At 45.0% G+C, this 21,160-nt stretch overlaps 1 protein-coding gene across 1 annotated transcript in view; it reads left to right on the top strand.

The window, feature by feature from the left end:
• The window catches only part of LOC124552270, an 81,090-nt gene extending 62,104 nt beyond the window's left edge, over positions 1–18,986 (top strand). Inside the window, exons 6-7 of the mRNA XM_047126549.1 lie at positions 6,924–7,099; positions 18,643–18,986. Coding sequence (XP_046982505.1) covers positions 6,924–7,099; positions 18,643–18,986 — 520 coding nt within the window. The remainder of the gene's footprint in view (positions 1–6,923; positions 7,100–18,642) is intronic.
• The last annotated feature ends 2,174 nt before the right edge of the window (positions 18,987–21,160 follow it).

Here is a 21,160-nt window from a genome sequence, read left to right as displayed (position 1 = left end):
CAGGGTCCATGAATTCATCATGCTGTCTCCATACCCGTACACGTCCATCTGCTCGATAGAATTTGAAACGAGACTCGTCCGACCAGGCAACATGTTTCCAGTCATCAACAGTCCAATGAAGGTGCCCAGGCGTAGCGTAAAGCTTTGTGTCGTGCAGTCAACACGACTGGGCCTTCGACTCCAAAAGCTCAAATCGATGACGTTTCGTTGTATGGTTCGCACGCTGACACTTGTTGATAACCCAACATTGAAATCTGCAGCAGTTTTGGAAGGCTTTCACTTCTGTCACGTTCAACGATTCTTTTCAGTCGTCGTTGCTCCCGTGCTCACAGGATCCTTTTCCGGCCGCAGCGATGTCGAAGATTTGATGTATTACCGGATTCCTGATATTCACTGTACACTCGTGAAACGGTCCTATGAGAAAATTCCCACTTCATCGCTACCTCGGAGATGCTGTGTCCCATCGCGCGAGCGGCGACTACAACACCACTTTCAAACTCGCTTAAATCTTGATAACCTGCAATTGTAGCAGCAGTCACCGATCTAAAAACTGCGCCAGACACTTGTTGCCTGTTACAGGCGTTGCCAACCGCAGCGCCGTACTCTGCCTGTTTACATACCTCTGTATTTGAATACGCATCCCTATACCAGTTTCTTTGGCTATTCAGAGTATGCAAACAGGCAGAATACGACACTGCGGTCGGCAACGCATTTGGAAGACAACAAATGTCCGGTGAGGTTCTTAGATCGGTTACTGCTCCTACGGTGGCTGGTTATCAAGATTTAAGTGAGTGTGAACGTGATGTTATAGTCGGCCCAAGTGCGATGGGGCACCACAGTATCTCCGAGGTAGCAATGAAGTGCGGATTTGCCCGTGCGACCATTTCACGAGAGTACCGTGAATATCAGGAATCCGGTGAAAGATCAAATCTGCAACATCACTGCAGCCGAAAGAAAAATCCTGCAAGAAAGGGAACAACGACGACTAAAAAGAAGCTCTCAACGTGACAGAAGTGCAAACCTTCGAAAACTGCTGCAGGTTTCAATGTTGGGCCATCAACAAGTGTGAGCGTACGAACCATTTGACAAAACATCATCGATATGGGCTTTCGGAGCCGAAGTCTAACTCCTGTACCCTTGATGACTAAACGACGCAGAGGTTTACGCTTCGTCTGGACCGGTCAACACCGACATCGGACTGTCGATGACTGGAAACATGGCGCCTGGTCGGGCGAGTGTCGTTTCAAATTGTATCGAGTGTGTGGACGTGTACAGGTGCAGAGACAACCTCATGAATCCATGGACCCTGCATGCAAGAAGGGGACTGTTCAAGGTGGTGGAGGCTCTCTTATGATGTGGGTCGTGTGCAGTACGAGTGATATGGGACCCCCTGACACGTTTAGATACGACTCTGACAGGTGAAACGTACGTAAGCATCCTGTCTGATCACCTGCATCCGTTCATGTCCATTGTGCATTCCGACGGACTTGGGCAATTCCAGCAGGACAATGCGACACCCCACACGTCCACAATTGCTACAGACTGGTCTCCAGTTAGACTCTTCTCAGTTTAAAAACTTTCGCTGGCCACCGAACTCCTCACGCATGAGCATTATTGAGCATATCTGGAATGCGTTGCAACGTACTGTTCAAAAGATATCTTCATCCCCTCGTACTCTTACGGATTTATGGACCGTCGTGCATGGTTCATGGTGCCATTTCCCTCCAGCACTACTTCAGACATTAGTCGAGGCCATGCCGGGTCGTGTTGCAGCACTTGCGCCTGCTCGTGGAGGCCCAACACGATATTAGGCAGGTGTACTAGTATCTTTGGCTCTTCAGTGTAGTATCAATAAATCAGAAATTTCCTATATCGAAGCTCCTTAGTTATCCACTGTCGGCTTGCTAGGACTACCACAGTGTCAACAGAGCCCTGATTTTCTGGGGGTTTCAAGGATTCCTATGGCCCTTCACAGCTAGCGTAGCGGTCATGCGGCGCTTCATGCTTACTGGCAGTTGCTTAACACCAGTTCCGTTGTATGTTGCAGAAACATGGGTCACGAAAGAAAATGAAAAAAATTAGGTGCGATGAAGTAACAAACATTGAAATGATGAGAAATGTAAGTACTAGGCCGCTGACAGGAGAAACAACTACTACATAACCTTAGGAGAAACTGGGTAACCATGTGAAGATTATGGAATAAAAGAGGACACTTATGACTGTACATGAGATGAAGAAGGAGAGCAAAATACCAAGGGTAATGACAAAGGTGAAGTGGATAAAAGCGGTTTCAGTAAACATTCGCAAGATGAGAGAAGACAGGGCTGGAGTAGAAACAGAGACGGTGGTTGGGGGACTAGAAAAGATAAAGAGTCTAGGACTCCAAGGAAAGAACGGCGGTGATACGAAACTGTAGAAGATTACGATGATGATAATGATGTCTACAATGAAATCAGAAAGTTGTATCAACGGAAAAAATTAAGCTGTAGCTGGAGGGGTGTTAACTGCATAAAATTTGCTATTCTCAGGAAAAATTTCAAGTAATACGTTACAGTAAACAAAGCAGGCTCATGATTTTCGTCTTATCTATATGATAGCAAAACTCGACCGAATAGTAGCGGCTCTGGTCAAAGAAAACCGTCATAACGACAGGGAGAGTGGTGTGCTGACCACATGCCCCTCCTATCTGCATCGTCAGCTCAGGATGACACGGCGGTCGGATGGTCCCGATGGGCCACTTGTGGCCTGTAGACGGAGTGCTATATGATGGCAAAAAGTGTATATCAGTTTTAATTTCATCACATGAAGTTAATACATTCTGGACTGGAAATTATGTAATGCAGTGTACCACAGGGTTCTATCATAGGTCCTTTGCTTTTCCTAATACAGATAGTCTTACTCCTGTAATATCACAAAACACAAAATTAACAATTTGTGCACAAGTGTAAGAATAAAAAAATGGTGAAATGGCTGCTAATGAAATATATGAAAATTTAAATCCCTGGCTCAAGTTTTGAATGACTCAAATAGACCACAAATAGATCACAAGTAGAACTGGGATGCTCGCTTCCTAGAAGGAATGAAGTTTCTTACTTCAGCTACAGTTGTATTATGGATGATTACAACAGTGTTAGGTGATGGTTAGAGATGCACAAACTAGAATATTCTAGGTATTCTGAAATGTGCTACAGAATTAGTATTTGGAGGAGCTCGACATGAACATTTAAAATTTTCAAAATGCAGAGTCATTTTATAAGAATTATCTCGAGCTTCAGAACTAGGAAAATTCATATGACCCCTTTAAAAAGTTTGGTAACTAACAACTATTTTATAATGCACACACTCCTTGAAGTTCATTGTTAGTTGTCAGTGTTTCTGTTTCTGTGGAAAATTGTTCAAAGCACCAAGACTAAAATACAATATCGTGAAAAACTACAAGATTGTGACATCAGTACAAAAAAAAGTCATATATGTGGGTAGATATGCACTCAGTAGCATGGGACAGTTTTGGGTCATATAGTGGAGTTTAAAGTAAATCAAAGAAGATTATATAATTTCATTCAATGTATGAGATATGAAGATTCTGTTGTGTCAAGTTTAGAAAGTTTTTCTCATTCCTTTCATTCACTACATCTATTAAACTTACCCCGTAATAAGCTAGTATTGTGTAACGTAATCAAGATATCACGATAAGTGTTATATTGTGTTACCTTGTGGAAAGTATTTGTATACATTGTGTTCAGAGTTAAGTGAAGTTACTTGCAGAACATCATGTCTTGGCCAACTCTTAGTTCAGCCATATCTACATACGAGTTCTCAAAATTTCCGAATTGGTTGTAGGACAGTTCGTATTACCACTTCATTTTCAAAATATTTCAACATGTATATCATTGCGCTATATTACACTTCACTGAAATGGGCATTTAATTCTTCTTTCCACAAACCATAGACACCTATTGATGTGATCCGTAGAATATGTGGTGTGTGAGAAAAGTAGTTGGACTGAAAACACTGCGAGCATTGTGCGCTATACTTGAATCCTACCTACTCGTCAAATGTGGCGTGTCTGGCAAACCTGCTTTCTCGGATCGCTAGACAACAATTCAAGCAAATCGTATTCAGTTTTGCTACGAAAAGGACAAAATACAATACTTACCTTTATGTTAAACAGACGTGTCGCAAGCAGAGGGTGACAGACAAAATAAGAAATCTCTTCGGTATAACAATTCGAAGTTTGCGCTACATAGAATCTGCAAGGAAAGTAATGAGCTTTGACGCTTCTATCTAGTTGCTAGTCTTCAAGCTCCTGTAGAACTGGGCCACTGCTCCACGCTCCCCGCGTATAACACACTGGTGAAGTAGAGATACACTGGAGTGCCAAAGAAACTGGTATAGGCATGCGTATTCACATACAGTGATATGTAAACAGGCAGAATTCGGCGCTGCGGTCGGCAACGCCTGTATAAGACAACAAGTGTCTGGCGCAGTTGTTAGACCGGTTACCGCTGCTGCAATCCCTGGTTATCAAGATTTAACTGAGTTTGAACTTGATGTTACAATCGGCGCACGAGTGATGGGACACATCCACTGTACGACCATTTCAAGAGCGTACCGTGACTATCACGAATCCGATAAAACATCAAATCTCCGACATCGCTGCGGGCTGGAAAAGATCCTCAAGAACGGGACCAACGACGACTGAAGAGAATCGTTCAACGTGACAGAATTACAACCCTTCCGCAAATTGCTGCAGATTTCAATGCTGGGCCATCAACAGGTGTCAGTCGGCGAACCATTCAACGGAACATCATCGATATCGGCTTTCGGAACCGAAAACCCATTCGTGTTCCCTTGATGAGCACACGGCACAAAGCTTTAAACCTAACCTGGACCCGTCAACACCAACATTGGACTGTTGATGACTGAAAACATGTTGCCTCGTCGGACGAGGACAGGAAAGTAGTATCACACGAAACTTGTGAACAAATCGATGAGGATTTGCAGAAAATAAATGCGTGGTGTAATGACTGGCAGTTATCTCTCAATATTAGTAAGAGTAACCTATTGCGTATAACAAGGCGAAAATTCCCTTTAATGTATGAGTACAAAATAAATGATCAGTCTTTGGAAGCGGTAACATCAGTCAAGTATCTGGGTGTGACTATTCGAAATGATCTCAAATAGAATGATCATATTACCCAAGTAACTGTTAAGACGAACTCTAGATTGCGGTTTATTGATAGAATCCTTAAGCGATGCAGTCCTTCAACAAAGGAAATAGCTTAGAATACGTTAGTTCGTCCAGTCTTAGAGTATTGTTCGTCTGTATGGGACCCTTACCAGTTGGGTCTGATTCAAGAGATTGAGAAGGTCCAAAGAAGAGCGGCAAGATTCGTGACTGGTACATTTAGCCATCGCGAGAGCCTTACAAATCTCATTGAAAGTTTGAAGTGGGACACACTTGCAGACAGACAACGCGCTAAACAGAGGGGGCTGCTCACTAAATTCCGAAATCCAGTCTTCACCGAGGATGTAGAGCATATATTATTACCACCAACTTTCAAATTGCGTAATAGTCATCATTCAAAGATAAGAAAGATTAGAGCCCGTACTGAGGCGTTCAGACAGTCGTTTTTCCCTCGCGCGATCTGCGAGTGGAACAGACGGGGAGGAATATGATTTGGCGCGAATTGTGCCCTCCGCCACACACCGCTTGGTGGCTAGCGGAATATATATGTAGATGTAGATGTAGAGAGGATGGACGTGTATGGGTATGGCGAAAACCTCATGAATCCATGGACTCTGCACGTCAGCAAGGGACTCTTCAAGCTGGGGGAGGCTCTGTAATTTAAGTGAGTGTGAACGTGATGTTATAGTCGACCCAAGTGCGATGGGGCACCACAGTATCTTCGAGGTAGCAATGAAGTGCGGATTTGCCCGTGCGACTATTTCACGAGAGTACCGTGAATATCAGGAATCCGGTGAAAGATCAAATCTGCAACGTCACTGCAGCCGAAAGAAACATCCTGCAAGAAAGGGAGCAACGACGACTAAAAAGAATCTCTCAACGTGACAGAAGTGCAAACGTTCGAAAACTGCTGCAGATTTTATAAGAATTATCTCGAGCCTCAGAACTAGGAAAACTCATATGATCCCTTTAAAAAGTTTGGTAACTAACAACCATTTTATAATGCACACACTCCTTGGGGCGTGTGCAGTAGGGGTGATACGGGACCCCTGATACGTCTAGGTACGACTTGACAGGTGACACGTACGTAAGTCTGATAACATTCATCCATTCGTGTGCATTGTGCATTCCGACGGTCTTGGGCAGTTCCAACAGGCCAATGCGACACCCCACACATCCAGAAGTACTATAGAGTGGCTCCAGGAACACTCTTTTTAGTTTAAACACTTCCGCTGGCCACCAACCTCCCCTGACACGGACATTATTGAGCATATCTGGGACGCCTTGCAACCTGCTGTTCAGAAGAGATCTCTGCCTCCTCGTACTCTTACGGATTTATGGACAGCCCTACAGGATTCATGGTGTCAGTTCCCTCCAGCAGTAATTCAGACATAATTGGAGTCCATGCCGCGTCGTGTTGCGGCACTTTGCGTTCCCGCGTGGGCCCTACACGGTATTAGGATGGTGAACCAGTTTCTTTGGCTCTTCAGTGTACCAGCGTGAGCAAAGTCGAAGCAGTCACTCTTAAACACCAAGTTGCGGTCCCCCACTTGACACCTGTTGTTTCACCATAGAGTTAGTTCTGAAATTGGTTTACAAGCAACTATACGTCAGCCAATTTCTCTCGACATTCGTGCAGTGTGAACGCGTCTCTGAGTGATTAACAGAAGGAGAGGTCGGGAGCTCGACTACACACGAGCTCCCGCAGGGCCGCTCATGCCGCGCCTGTGTGCAGACGACGGCGGCGCAGCGGCGACGGAGGCTCCGTGACGCCTGGTGGGGGCGTCCAATGGGAGACGGGCGGACCGCGCTGGCAGAGCCGCCTGGGGGAGAGGCCCGGAGGCAGCGAACGGCTGCCGCGAAAGGTGTCCGAGAGGTTCCACGTCCGGGACCTGTTCCGCGATGTGCTGGGTCAGTCTCCGCCCTAATAACCCTGTAGCGCACCACCAGTAGACTGTAGAGTGGCTCCCAACCGACCCAGATCTCCAGGGGAACCCTCAGGAAGACATACTGTCTGGTAGTATATGAGGGTGGTTTGATAAATCTGGTAAAAATGCAAGAAAAAAATGTTTAACAACTTATCTTACTTACATAATCTGCTTTTAGATATACACACTTGGTCCAGCGATCCTCCAGCGTTCTGATCCCAGAGTTTCCGCCAAACTCTGCAAAAACTATAATTTCCTCATTTGATGAAACTTTCTCCCCAGCAAACCAGAGTTCCAAGTTGGGGAACAGGGAGAGGTCACTTGGGTCTACATTTGGTGAAAAGGTAGATGAGGAACCAGTTCAAAGCCAAATTCATGCAGTTTCACCTTTTTTACAGCTTGTGTGGGATGGTGAATTATCCTGGTGAAAGAGCACTTATTGCGAGCCGGCCTTGGTCTTTTTCCGGGCAACGAAAGTTTCAAACGATCCAGCAATGAAGCATTATACAATTATAACTCTCTCCGTCGGAACAGGCCTTCGAAGGCCCAACGGTACCGACCGGCCGCCGTGACATCCTCTCAGCCAAGCGGTGTTACTGGATGCGGATACCGAGGGGCATGCAGTCAGCACACCGCTCTCCCAGCTGTTGTCAGTTTTCGTGACCGGTGTTGGTACGTCTCAGTCAAGAAGCTTCTCAGTTTGCCTCAAACGGGCTGAGTGCATCACACTTGCCAACAGCGCTCGGCAGACCAGATAGTCATCCATCCAAGTGCTAGCCCAGCCCGTCAGCGCTTAATTTCGGTGACCTGACGGGAACCGGTGTTACCACTGCGTCAAGGCCGTTGGCCAGAGAACAGTTATGGTTCTGCCTTTTTTCCAATTAGTGTATGAGGTTTATTCCTTGGGAATCTTACAAAACACTGTCCATCACCTCACCAGCTGACAAAATGATTTCTGCCTTCTTCGGCCCTCTTTCACCAGCCTTTATCCATTGTTCTGACTGTCGTTTTGGCTCTGGTGTGTAACGATGGATCTGGGCTTCATCACCACTCACAAATCGTCGCAAAATATTTCGCTGACAGCCCCAGACATTCCACTGGAAAAGGATCTCGAATTAAACACCTTTCAGCTGTCAAATTTTCAACCCTATTTTATTGGGCAACCAGGTTCAGCGTTTTCTTATGCCATCTTCAGGCCCCTGACAGACCTGTAGGAATAATCTACCTCGACTTCGATCAAAACAGGTGCCAGTAATACTGGTGTTAATAGACATTTGTTACAGTGACCACATCAACCATCACGTCTGTCTGTGGCCTGAAGATGGCGTAGTAAAACGCTGAAACTGGTTGCCCAATAAAATAGGGTTGAAAATTGATGGCTGAAAGGTGTTCAATTTGATATCCTCTAACGAACGGTCGAGTCCCCCAACAATCGCTAAAAAGATGGTCATGTAGACACTATTCTGTTGAAATGTTGTGCCAGATGCGCTTTGGTCGACTGTGAGCAATCGTGACACTCACCTCGCACACAGTTCTCCAAGCAGAATATTACGCACTCGCTCAATTGATACGCCTACAGTTTCATCAGTCTCACGATTTTTAATTCGGCAATCTTGCATTACCAAATCATTGGGTTCGTCAATGGTTTCCTTTGTGGTGACCTCAGTCGGACGGCCGGAAAGTACTTCGCCTTCTGTGCTTGACCGACCACGTTTAAATTCATTAATCCAAAAACAAATGGTGTTCAAAGGTTGCTCAGAGTTCGCGTGAATTTCATCCAATTCTGTTTTTATTTCTACGGCAGTCCAAGTCTTCAAATGAAAATGTTTGATAACAGCAGGAAGCTCTGTTTTCTCCATTGCAGTCGACACACTCACCAACAATGGCTGCCAACAATGAACTGAACACTGCACATTATCCAAATTTTGTATACGATCCTTGGAATAATTAAGCTTACCAATCATGAAGGCGCAACAAAAGTGTTCCATTCTTTGATAGACGTTTACCAGATCTATCAAGCCACCCTCGTACACCTGTTGTAGAATGTCTCTGGAAGGTTCCACTTCAGAAACCTGTTTCAGAATGTACTTGCTCATTTACAGGCCTACACCTATAGCACAAGACCAGTACCTAGCAGAGCGGCTGTCAAATTTATGAGATCTGTAGTGGAGCCCAGGCAAAAATGTTTGGGATCAGTGAGCACCTGCAGTAGAACATGTTGACAGGTACCCCTTCAGAGACCTGCTTTGGGACTTAAGCCACACCCATTCTCCTGTTGCACAACACCAATACACTGTAGCTCTACCGATTTCACCTGTTGGAAGGGTCTAGAGGGAATGAAAGCAATCCCCACTGGGTGTTCAAGAGGTTCGATCTCTGAACCCTGTTCTACGATGTGCATGGATAGTCACACCCATATCCTTATTGCTCAGCACCAGTACACTGCAACGTGGCTACAAAGTACAGCACATTTGTAATGGATCCCTCAGAAGGAGATGCTGTATAGTAGTATATAGCAGCCGGCTAGTGTGGCCGAGCAGTTCTAGGCACTTGAGTCTGGAACCGCGCGACCGCTACAGTCAGAGGTTAAAATCCTGCCTCGGGCATAGATGAGTGTGATGTCCTTAGATTAGTTACGTTTAAGTAGTTCTAAGTTCTAGGGGACTGATGACCTCAGATGTTAAGTCCCATAGTGCTCAGATCCATTTGAACCATTTTTAGTAGATAGCACCTGTTGTACGCTTTGTCTGAATGGCTCCACTTCATTCACCTGTTCCATGATGGGCTGGATCAGTCGCGACCCTACCCTAGCAGCACTACACTAGTAGACTGTAGATTTGATACCAAGCAAACGTCATCTGTAGGGCAGCTGCCAGGAGGAAATGCATGATGGTAGCAAAGCAACTGCTGTACAATCTGTGGGAAAGTTCCCACTTCATGGACGTTTTCGTCATCACGTCCTTATCCTTGTATAACAGTACACTGCAGAGTGGCTACAAAAGAAACAAGATCTGTGACAAACCACCAATGGAGGGGGCTGCAGACTGTAACAGCAGACGCCACACGGTGTTCAAAAAGGTTGGTTTTAGTCACCTGATATCAGATGGGCAGGGTCAGTCATACACCATGTTCATGGATGTTCATGGATGTTTTCGTCATAACGTCCTCATTCCTGTACAACAGTACATTTCAGAGTGGCTACAAAACAAACCAGATCTGTGACAAACCACCAATGGAGGGGGCTGGACACTGTAACAGCAGACGCTACAAAGAACGAAACTCGTCTGGCTTGAAGGGGGAAACCTGATGGCGCTGTGGTTGGCCCGCTAGATGGCGCTCCAATAGGTCGAACGGATATCAACTGTGCTTTTTTTTAACAGGAGCCCCCATTTTCATTACATATTCGTGTAGTACGTAAGGATATATGAATGTTTTAGTTGGACCACTTTTTTCGCTTTGTGATAGATGGCGCTGTAATAGTCACAAACATATGGCTCACAATTTTAGACGAACAGTTGGTAAGAGGTAGGTTTTTCAAACTGAAATACAGGACGTAGGTAGGTTTGAACATTTTATTTCCGTTGTTCCAATGTGATACATGTACCTTTGTGAACTTATCATTTCTGAGAACGCATGCTGTTACAGCCTGATTACCTGTAAATACCACATTAATGCAATACGTAACGACATTCCTCTCAACAGCGAGTAGTTCGCCTTCCGCTATGTTCACCCGTGCATTGACAATGCGCTGACGCATGTTGTCAGGCGTTGTCGGTGGATCACGATAGCAAATATCCTTCAACTTTCCCCACAGAAAGAAATCCGCGGACGTCAAATCCGTTGAACGTGCGGGCCATGGTATTCGACGACCAATCCACCTGTCATGAAACATGCTATTCAATACCGCTTCAACAGCACGCGAGCTATGTGCTGGACATACATCATGTTGTAAGCACATCGCCATTCTGTCACGGAGTGAAAAATCTTGTAGTAACATCGGTAGAATATTACGTAGGAAATCAGCATACATTGCACCATTTAGATTGCCATCTATAAAATGGGGGCCAATTATCTTTCCTCCCATAATGTCCCACCATACATTAACCCTCCAAGGTCGCTGATGTTCCACTTGTCGCAGCCATCGTGGATTGTCCGTTGCCCAATAGTGCATATTATGCCGGTTTACGTTACCGCTGTTGGTGAATGACGCTTCGTCGCTAAATAGAACGCGTGCGAAAAATCTGCCAAAGTCCCGTAATTTCTCTTGTGCCCAGTGGCAGAGCTGTACACGGCGTTAAAAGTCGTCACCATGCAATTCCTGGTGCATAGAAATATGGTACGGGTGCAGTCGATGTTGATGTAGCATTCTCAACAGCGACGTTTTTGAGATTCCCGATTCTCGCGCAATTTGTCTGCTACTGATCTGCGGATTAGCCGCGACAGTAGCTAAAACACCTACTTGGGCATCATCATTTGTTGCAAGCCGTGGTTGACGTTTCACAGGTGGCTGAACACTTCCTGTTTCCTTAAATAACGTAACTCTCAGGCGAACGGTCCGGACACTCGGATGATGTCGTCCAGGATACCGAGTAGCATACATAGCACACGCCCGTTGGACACTTACTGGCTGCGCCGTACTCTGACATGCACCAACACACCTCTGCGTATGTGGACTGCTGCCAGCGCCACCGTGCGACGACCGCAGGTCAAATGCACCGCACGGTCATACCCCGAGGTGACTTAAACCCGCAAACCGCCCACCAGAGCGTTGTTTCACCATATATCGGCATTATCCTTAATTTATGAGCATGAGTGCAGTTTGTGGATTCGCACAGACATTTGTACGGGAAGTTGCTGCTTTGTTTGGGCTCAAGCATCCCTTTTTCCCTTAGCTTAGCATAAAGATACCATTTCTCGTCGCCAGCAACGATACAGGGTAGGAGTGGTTGGTGTTCAAATGGTTCAAATGGCTCTGAGCACTATGGGACTTAACATCTTAGGTCATCAGTCCCCTAGAACTTAGAACTACTTAAACCTAACCAACCTAAGGACATCATACACATCCACGCCCCAGGCAGGATTCGAACCTGCGACCGTAGCAGTCCCGCGGTTCCGGACTGCAGCGCCTAGAACCACACGGCCACCACGGCCGGCGGTTGGTGTTACTCACGAGCCAATTGATGAGAAGCAAGTAGAGATGAAGATATGGCCACCTGCTGATTTTTGTGATTTCGGCTTAGAGCATGCCGTACTCACACACTGGATTTTTGAACTTTGCTCATTACATACAAATATCGCACGATGGTGGAGTGACCACAGTTCATCCCGTCTGCCAGTACTCGAGTACTCTGATGTGTGTCATTGTGGATTAACGTGCTTAAGCAATCTTTATCAAACCGTGAAGGTCTTTCTGAATGTGCTGAGTCACTAATGTCAAAACGATTCTCCTTAAAACGAGAGAACCATTTTTTTGCCGTGCTCTGTCAAAAGGCATTATCCACGTACACGGCGCAAATGTTTGTCGATGCTACTGTCACCCCTTTATTGAACTCAAACAGAAGAATATGTAGGAAATGCCCCGATTTCTCCACTTAGCACTCCGTTTTCTAGCGTCCACAGCTCCACTCGCTATCTCCAAATGTCGAAATGACACAACTGAAACAGCAACATTGAACTAAAAATAGAAAATGACAAGCGATATACAGGGTGATTCAGGAAGATATGCAAATATTTTATTATGTCATTCTACAACTGAAACTAAAGAAAAAATGCATATAAACATAGGTCCGCAACTGTGTGGTTACGGAGTGAAGGCTAATAAAAGATTTTGCTTGAAATTTAGCAATTTCGCTAATATGAAGCCATTCCAAAACTGTACCAGGTTAAAATGAAGCACGATCTCCTTTTGTTTTGTTGTTATGGTTCTGGTGAATCTAATACAACATGTCCCAGGCGTGTATCTGCAGTAGTTTTCCAGAAAATTCAGAGAAGCAAAAAAGTAATTCCGTAAAATTTTTAGTTTACTAGCTACTTGGCCCAATTTATTTTTTAAATTCGTGACAACTGCACAAAGTTTTCAACCTAAGTTATACAAAATTTTATTTAGGAAAAATCATGGTAATAACGTTAATTGAAACTGTATGAACGTGTCAGATAATCCGCTTTTATTATTACCTAACACACTCGAATTGATGTTAAACCGGAAAATGTTGTTACACTTAAATACATCTATATGGTTACTCTGAAATTCATGCTTAAGTGCCTGGCAGAGGGTTCATCAAACCATTTTCATACAACTTCTCTACCATTCCGCTCGAATGGCGCGTGGGAAAAAGGGACACCTAAATCTTTCCGTTCGAGCTCTGATTTCTCTCATTTTATTATGATGATCATTTCTCCCTACGTAGGTGGGTGTCAACAAAATATTTTCGCATTTGGAAGAGAAAGTTGGTGATTGAAAATTCGTAAATAGATCTCGCCGCAAAGAAAACCGCCTTTGTTTCAGTGACTGCCACCACAACTCGCGTATCATATCAGTGACACTCTCACCCCTATTGCGCGATAACACGAAACCAGCTGCGCTTCTTTGCACTTTTTCGACGTCCTCCGTCAATCCTAGCTGGTAAGGATCCCATACTGCGCAGAAATATTCCAGCAGAGGACGGACAAGTGTAATGTAGGCTGTCTCTTTAGTGGGTCTGTCGCATCTTCTGTGATCTGTCAACAAAGCACAGTCTTTGTTTCGCCTTCCTCACAATATTATCTATGTGGTCTCTACAATTTAAGTTGTTCGTAATTGTAATTCCTACGTATTTAGTCGAATTGACAGCCCTTAGATTTGTGCGATTTATCGTACACCCAAAATTTATCGGATTTCTTTTACCCATGTGGATGACCTCGCACTTTTCTTTGTTTAGTGCCAATTGCCACTTTTCGTATCATACAGAAATTATCTCTAGATCATTTTGTAATTGGAACTGAGAGTCTGATGATTTTACTAGACGGTAAATTACAGCGTCATCTGCAAACAATCTAAGGGGGCTGCTCAGATTATCAGCTAGATCATTTATGTAAATCAGGAACAGCAGAGGGACTATGACACTACCTTGCGGAACGCCAGATATCACTTCTGTTCTACTCGATTATTTATCGTCTATCACTACGAACTGTGACCTCTCTGAGAGGAAATAACGAATGTAGTCACACAACTGAGACGATACTCCATATGCATGCAATTTGATTAATAGTCGCTTGTGAGGAACGGTATCACAAACTTGTTGTTATTATGTTCTTTCACTAAACAATACAGAAAACTAACTCGTTTCAAGGTTAGGAAACGACTGAAACAACTCACTAACGGTTGCCAACAATGACATAAATGTTTCTACATTCTTAATGGAAAGTAAACAAATTTACTTGTATAATAAACTTTGCTTCTCTGGATGTTCTGGAAAATTACTGCAGATACACGTCTGGGACGTGTTTTATTAGATTCACCAGACCAATAACAACAAAATAAATGGAAATCGATCTTTACTTTAACCTCGTACAGTTTCGCGATGGCTTCATATTAGTGAAGTTGTTAAATTTCAGGCAAAATCTTTTATTAGCCGTAATTTCTTACACCGAGCGAGGTGGCGCAGTGGTTAGACACTGGACTCGCATTCGGGAGGACGACGGTTTAATCCCGCGTCCGGCCATCCTGATTTAGGTTTTCCGTAATTTCCCTAAATCGCTCCAGGCAAATGCCGGGATGGTTCCTTTGAAAGGGCACGGCCGATTTCCTTCCCCATCCTCCCCTAATCCGATAAGACCGATGACCTCGCTGTCTGGTCTCCTCCCCCAGACAACCCAACCCGTAACTTCTTAACTAAACATTTTCGGAACTATGTTTATGAACTTTTTTCTTTAGTTTTATTTCTAGAGTAATATATTTAAAAAAATTGCATATCTTCGTCAATCACCCTGTGTAAAACTATATCAATCGGAGTCCCAACATGCAAAACAAAAAGGCTACGAACTTAAGCACCAACCTAATTATAGCGCCGCCTAGCAGATATATCGTAACGTCGCAAGCACTTACAGCACAAGCTATCCAACGGTTTCTACGCCGTCGACCACATTCCGCAAGCCACCTTATTGTTTTCGCTCTCTCTTTGTTACTGCTCGCGTAACAACTAATATATTGATAAACAGATGAGATAAAAAATATGTTGCTATGAAAAGAGCCCTGAGCTAGTTTTTAGGGATGCTGTGCTGTGGTTTTCTTTGGATCATTAATTTTCAACAAAACAAAATATATTTTGTTCTTACTACACCACTGGCCATTAAAATTGCTACAACAAGAAGAAATGCAGATGATGAACGGGTATTCGTTGGGCAAATATATTATACTACAACTGACATGTGATTACATTTTCAAGCAATTTAGGTGCATAGATCCTGAGAAATCAGTACCCAGAACAACCACCTCTGGCCATAATAACGGCCTTGATACTCCTGGGCATTGAGTCAAACAGAGCTTGGATGGCGTGTACAGGTACAGCTGCCCATGCAGCTTGAACACGATACCACAGTTCATCGAGAGTAGTGACTGGCGTATTGTGACGAGCCAGTTGCTCGGCCACCATTGACCAGACGTTTTCAATTGGTGAGAGATCTGGAGAATGTGCTGGCCAGGGCAGCAGTCGAACATTTTCTGTATCCAGAGAGGCCCTTACAGGACCTGCAACATGCGGTCGTGCATTATCCTGCTGAAATGTAGGGTTTCGCAGGGATCGAACGAAGGGTAGAGCCACGGGTCGTAACACATCTGAAATGTAACGTCTACTGTTCAAAGTGCCGTCAATGCGAACAAGAGGTGACCGAGTCGTGTAACCAATGGCACCCCATACCATCACGCCGGGTGATACGCCAGTATGGCGATGACGAATACACGCTTCCAATGTGCGTTCACCGCGATGTCGCCAAACACGGATGCGACTATCATGACGCTGTAAACAGAACCTGGATTCATCAGAAAAAATGACCTTTTGCCATTCATGCACCCAGGTTCGTCGTTGAGTATACCATCGCAGGCGCTCCTGTCTATCATGCAACGTCAAGAGTAACCGCAGCCATGGTCTCCGAGCTGATAGTCCAAGGTGCTGCAGACGTCGTCGAACTGTTCGTGAAGATGGTTGTTGTCTTGCACACGTCCCATCTGTTGACTCAGGGATCGAGACGTGGCTGCACGATCTGTTACAGCCGTGCGAATAACATGCCTGTCATCTCGACTGCTAGTGATACGAGACCGTTGTGATCTAGCACGGCGTTCCGTATTACCCTCCTGAACCCACCGATTCCATAGTCTGCTAACAGTCATTGGATCTCGACCAACGCGAGCAGCAATGTTGCTATACGATAAACCGCAATCGCGATAGGCTACAATCAGACCTTTATCAAAGTCGGAAACGGGATGGTACGCATTTCTTCTCCTTACACGAGGCATGACAACAACATTTCACCAGGCAACGTCGGTCAACTGTTGTTTGTGTATGAGAAATCGGTTGGAAACTTTCCTCATGTGAGCACGTTGTAGGTGTCGCCACCGGCGCCAGCCTTGTGTGAATGCTCTGAAATCTAATCATTTGCATATCACAGCATCTTCTTCCTGTCGGTTAATTTTCGCGTCTGTAGCACGTTATCTTCGTGGTGTAGCAATTTTAATGGCCTGTTGTGTATTATATGACTGTGGCCCCAGGCCCCAAGCTACGGAATCGTTTTCTGATATTACATTGCCTTTACTTTACTTTTGTCAATATTCACTTAATAACCTATTTTTAAGAGACTATCCATTCCCTTAAATTTATCTTCCAAGTTTTTAGTTATCTGTGAGAGAATTACAGTATCATCAGCAAACATCAAAGTTTCTTTTATTTTTTCTCGCTGACATTCAATTCCCTTCTCATGTGTCTCCTTCGTTTCCTGTTTGTCAATAACTGATTCGACCCACCACATTAGCAAGAAAACAGTACGCTGCAGCCCACTACAACGATAGATGAACCTGCTGAAATGTCAAGTTTCTACCGAAATTTAAGATGACAATCACACTGAGAATATTTTATTCGAATATAGTTTTCATTCCACAAACAGGTGAACAGAGCATCACATGCACCACATACGAGGGTCACTTCAAAAGAAATGCACACTGTTTTTTTTTTAATCCATCTTTTATTCCACTTGTTTGAAAGTTTTACAGTGTGTAGATAAATCCTTTAGGAACAATATTTTCATTTCTGCACATAATTTCCATCCCTCTCAACTACCTTACGCCATCTTGGAAAAAGCGCCTGTATACCCGCACGGTAAAATTCTGGATCAACCTGTTGGAGCCTCAGTTTGGCAGCGTGCACAAGGGAGTCATCATCTCCAAACCTTGTTCCACGAAGAGAGTCTTTCAGTTTCCCAAAGAGATGTTAGTCACGTGGAGCCAGGTCAGGACTGTAAGGCGGGTGTTTCAGTGTTGTCCATCCGAGTTTTGTGATCTCTTCCACGGTTTTTTGACTGACATGTGGCCGCGCATTCTCGTGCAACAGCAAAACATCCTGCTTTTGCCGATGTGGTCGAACACGACTCAGTCGAGCTTGAAGTTTCTTCAGTGTCGCCACATATGCATCAGAATTTATGGTGATTCCACTTGGCACGATGTTCACAAGCAAGAGTCCTTCGGAATCGAAAAACACCGTAGCCATAACTTTTCCAGCAGAAGGTGTGGTTTTGAATTTTTTTTCTTGGGTGCCACTCTTCGTCTCTGGTGAAAAATGATGTAGCCATGTTTCATCACCTGTCACAATTCTTCCAAAAAATTCATCTCCACCATTCTCATACTGTTCCAAAAGTTCGCTGCATTCCGTTTTTCTTGTTTCTTTGTGAGCCACTGTCAACATCCTGGGAACCTACCTGGCACAAACCTTTTTTAACGCCAACACTTTCAGTATTCTGCAAACACTTCCTTCCCCTATCCCAACATAGCGTGACAATTCGTGCACTGTGATGCGTCTGTCAGCAGACACCAATTCGTTAACTCTCTGCACATTGTCTGGAGTGTGTGCAGTACGAGGCCTGCCACTGTGAGGACAGCCCCCAATATTTCCGTGTCCGCTTTTATCACGTAACCTGCTTGTCCATAGACTAACTGTACTGCGATCGACAGCAGCATCTCCGTACACCTTTTTCAACCTCTTGTGGATGTTTCCCACTGTCTCGTTTTCACGGCACAGGAATTCTATGACAGCACATTGCTTCTGACGAACGCCAAGTGTAGCAGCCATCTTGAAGACATGCTGTGACAGCGCCACTCACGGGAACAGGTTGAACTACGTTTGAAAACAAGTGGGAAGTATGTATCTACACAAATGTATCTACACACATTCATCTTACCATCTATCGATCCCTGCAGGATTCACGTCAGGAGTACGTAATCTTATTAATGCTAATGTTCAGTCTCTCCCCAGGGGTGCCAACTCATTCACGGGCGTTGTGCAGGTGAGGGCGGCGTGCGCGGCATCCCGCACCAGCAGGCAGTGTTGGCAGCCCTGCGCAGTGTCGAGAGCGACGGCAGCCGACCCGTCTCCCCCTACGAGGAGCTGGCGGCCAGCGGGGGCATCAGCAGCCCCGATCCGGACCCATACCCAGATGCAGACTCAGATCCAGATCCAGAGCCAGTGCCGGAGTTGGACTGCCGGCATGGCTGCAGCTCTCCAGAGCCGCAGGCATACCTATCCGAGTACCCGTACCTGCCCAAGACGCCGACCCGGCAGTTCCGACCGAGGCCGGCCCTGCTGCAGCCCACGCTGATACCACGCAGGGAGCTGCTCAAGACGGAGTGACTCTCCACCGGCACGGGACTCCTCAATATGGGACAGTCGTTCACTATGGGAACTCCTCAACATGGAACAGCGACCAAATAGGTGCTCCTCGACTCGGGACAGCAATCCAGTAGGAAATCTCCTCAACATAGGGCAGTCCTCCACTGGGAAACCCCTCAACATGGGACAACTATCCACCAGAGCATCTCCTCCACATGGGACAACTGTCCACTAGAGGACCAACATTAGACAATTATCCACTAGAGGATCTCCTCCACATGGAGCAGTCCTTCACTGGGGAACTCCTGAACATGGGACAGCCATCCACTAGAGGACTACTCAACATAAAGCAGTCCTCCAGTGGAGAACCCCTCAACATGGTCAACTTTCCACTAGGGATCTCCTCCACATGGGACAACTGTCTGCTAGAGGATCTCCTCAACATATAGCAGCCCTCCACTGGGGTACCCCTCAGCAGGGATCCGCTAGAGGTTCTCCTTAACATGATACAACTATCCCTCAGAGGACCTCTTCAACATAGAGCTGGCTACTCCATGGCGTGTTGTGTGCACCATGACCAAATAGTGGATAGAATTGGAAGGAAAATCAGCATTGGCCGTACTTTTGTTGTTTTATTGTCAGGAAAACCGATTTTCTGTCACTTAGTGACCATCCTCAGTGCTGTCATATACAATTAAAATTAGTAGGCACACGTATCAGGCTATAACCACAAGCTTGGAGCGATCACGTAAACTGCTCAGTTTGTGGTTATAGCTTAATACCAGTGCCTACCAATTTTAATTGTATATTAGAGCACTGAGGATGGTCATTAAGTGACCGAAAATCGATTTTTCTGACAATAAAACAACAAAAGTACGGCCAATGCTGATTTTCCTTCCAATTCTATAGAGCTGTCTTCCACTCGGGAACTCCTCAACATGTGACAGCCATGCACTACAGGATCTTCTCAACGTAGGACACTCCTCAACAGGAAACAGTCTTCCACTAGGAGAACTCCTCAGCTCTGGATAGTGTTCCAACAGGAATCTGCTTGAGGCAGAGAGATTGTCCACTAGAGATCTTTTGAAGACTGAGTCACTGTCCACTGGACTGCCTTCCTCTAGAGAAATTCCTCAACATAGAACAGCCCTCTCCTGTGGATGTCCTCCACATGGGACGATTATCCACTGGGAAACTGCTTGAGGCAGTATGATTGACCACTGGGTAGCAGTACAAGGTGGAGTAGCTGACCAATGGAAAATTGCTCGAGGTCTCTGTCCAATAGCGATTTCTTTTCAAGACAAGGGAAACCTAACCTAGCAAACTCAGCACATAGTTAATCACCACTGAACAACTTTTCGAAATGTCAGTACACCAATAATGGAGTAGACCAGCCATAGTACATACAATATTCATATTATACAGAAAACAGCCAAAGACATACTAGCTTGGAATTAGAAAACTGACCAAGATGGAACGGCAGTCTGTTAAGAATCTGGAAATGATGAAGTGACTGCAGAAAATAGAATAATTTTCAAACAGGGAACTGCCTAAGACAAAGAACTGTTGAAAATGGAGTGATTCTCTGAGATATAACTCCCCAAACACACAGTGACTTTCCAATGGTGAACTATTCAAAATAGTGTAACTTTCCATTAGTGAGTGGCTAGAGACTCAACTGTTATTGAATGAACTTCTGAAGGTGGAATGATTGTGTATTAGTGAACTCCTCAAGGTAGGACGACTGTCCAATAGAGAACTGTTGAAGACAGTGTCGGTGTGCAAAATGGAACTGCTTGATACCAAGTGACTTCCCAGAAGTGCTCAAGGTGGACTGTTAAGCCATGTAGAACACCTTACGATAGAATGATAGTCCGTTAGACCACCGCTCAAGACATAGTGACTGTGAAATTGAGATCTACGAGAACTGTTGACTGAAGAGATGCTCATGGTGGAGTGATTCTCTGGCAGAGAACTTGTAAATGCTCCAGATGAACTGACACTCCAATAGTGAACAGCTCATGGAAGAGAAACTTAGCAGTACAGCAGGGTTCACGAAGAAGAATGATCTCGTATGGTGTAGCATCAGCTTGTTGTTGTACATAAGGACAAGCAGAAGCCTACATGTAACTGTTTGAACCTTTTTTTAAATAAACTTGGATATTACCATTGTTCACAATTTAATAAACTTGTTT

The sequence above is a fragment of the Schistocerca americana genome, chromosome 10, assembly GCF_021461395.2.
Source record: "Schistocerca americana isolate TAMUIC-IGC-003095 chromosome 10, iqSchAmer2.1, whole genome shotgun sequence".
Classification (NCBI taxonomy): domain Eukaryota; kingdom Metazoa; phylum Arthropoda; class Insecta; order Orthoptera; family Acrididae; genus Schistocerca; species Schistocerca americana.
This window is presented reverse-complemented; position numbering and strand designations above follow the sequence as displayed.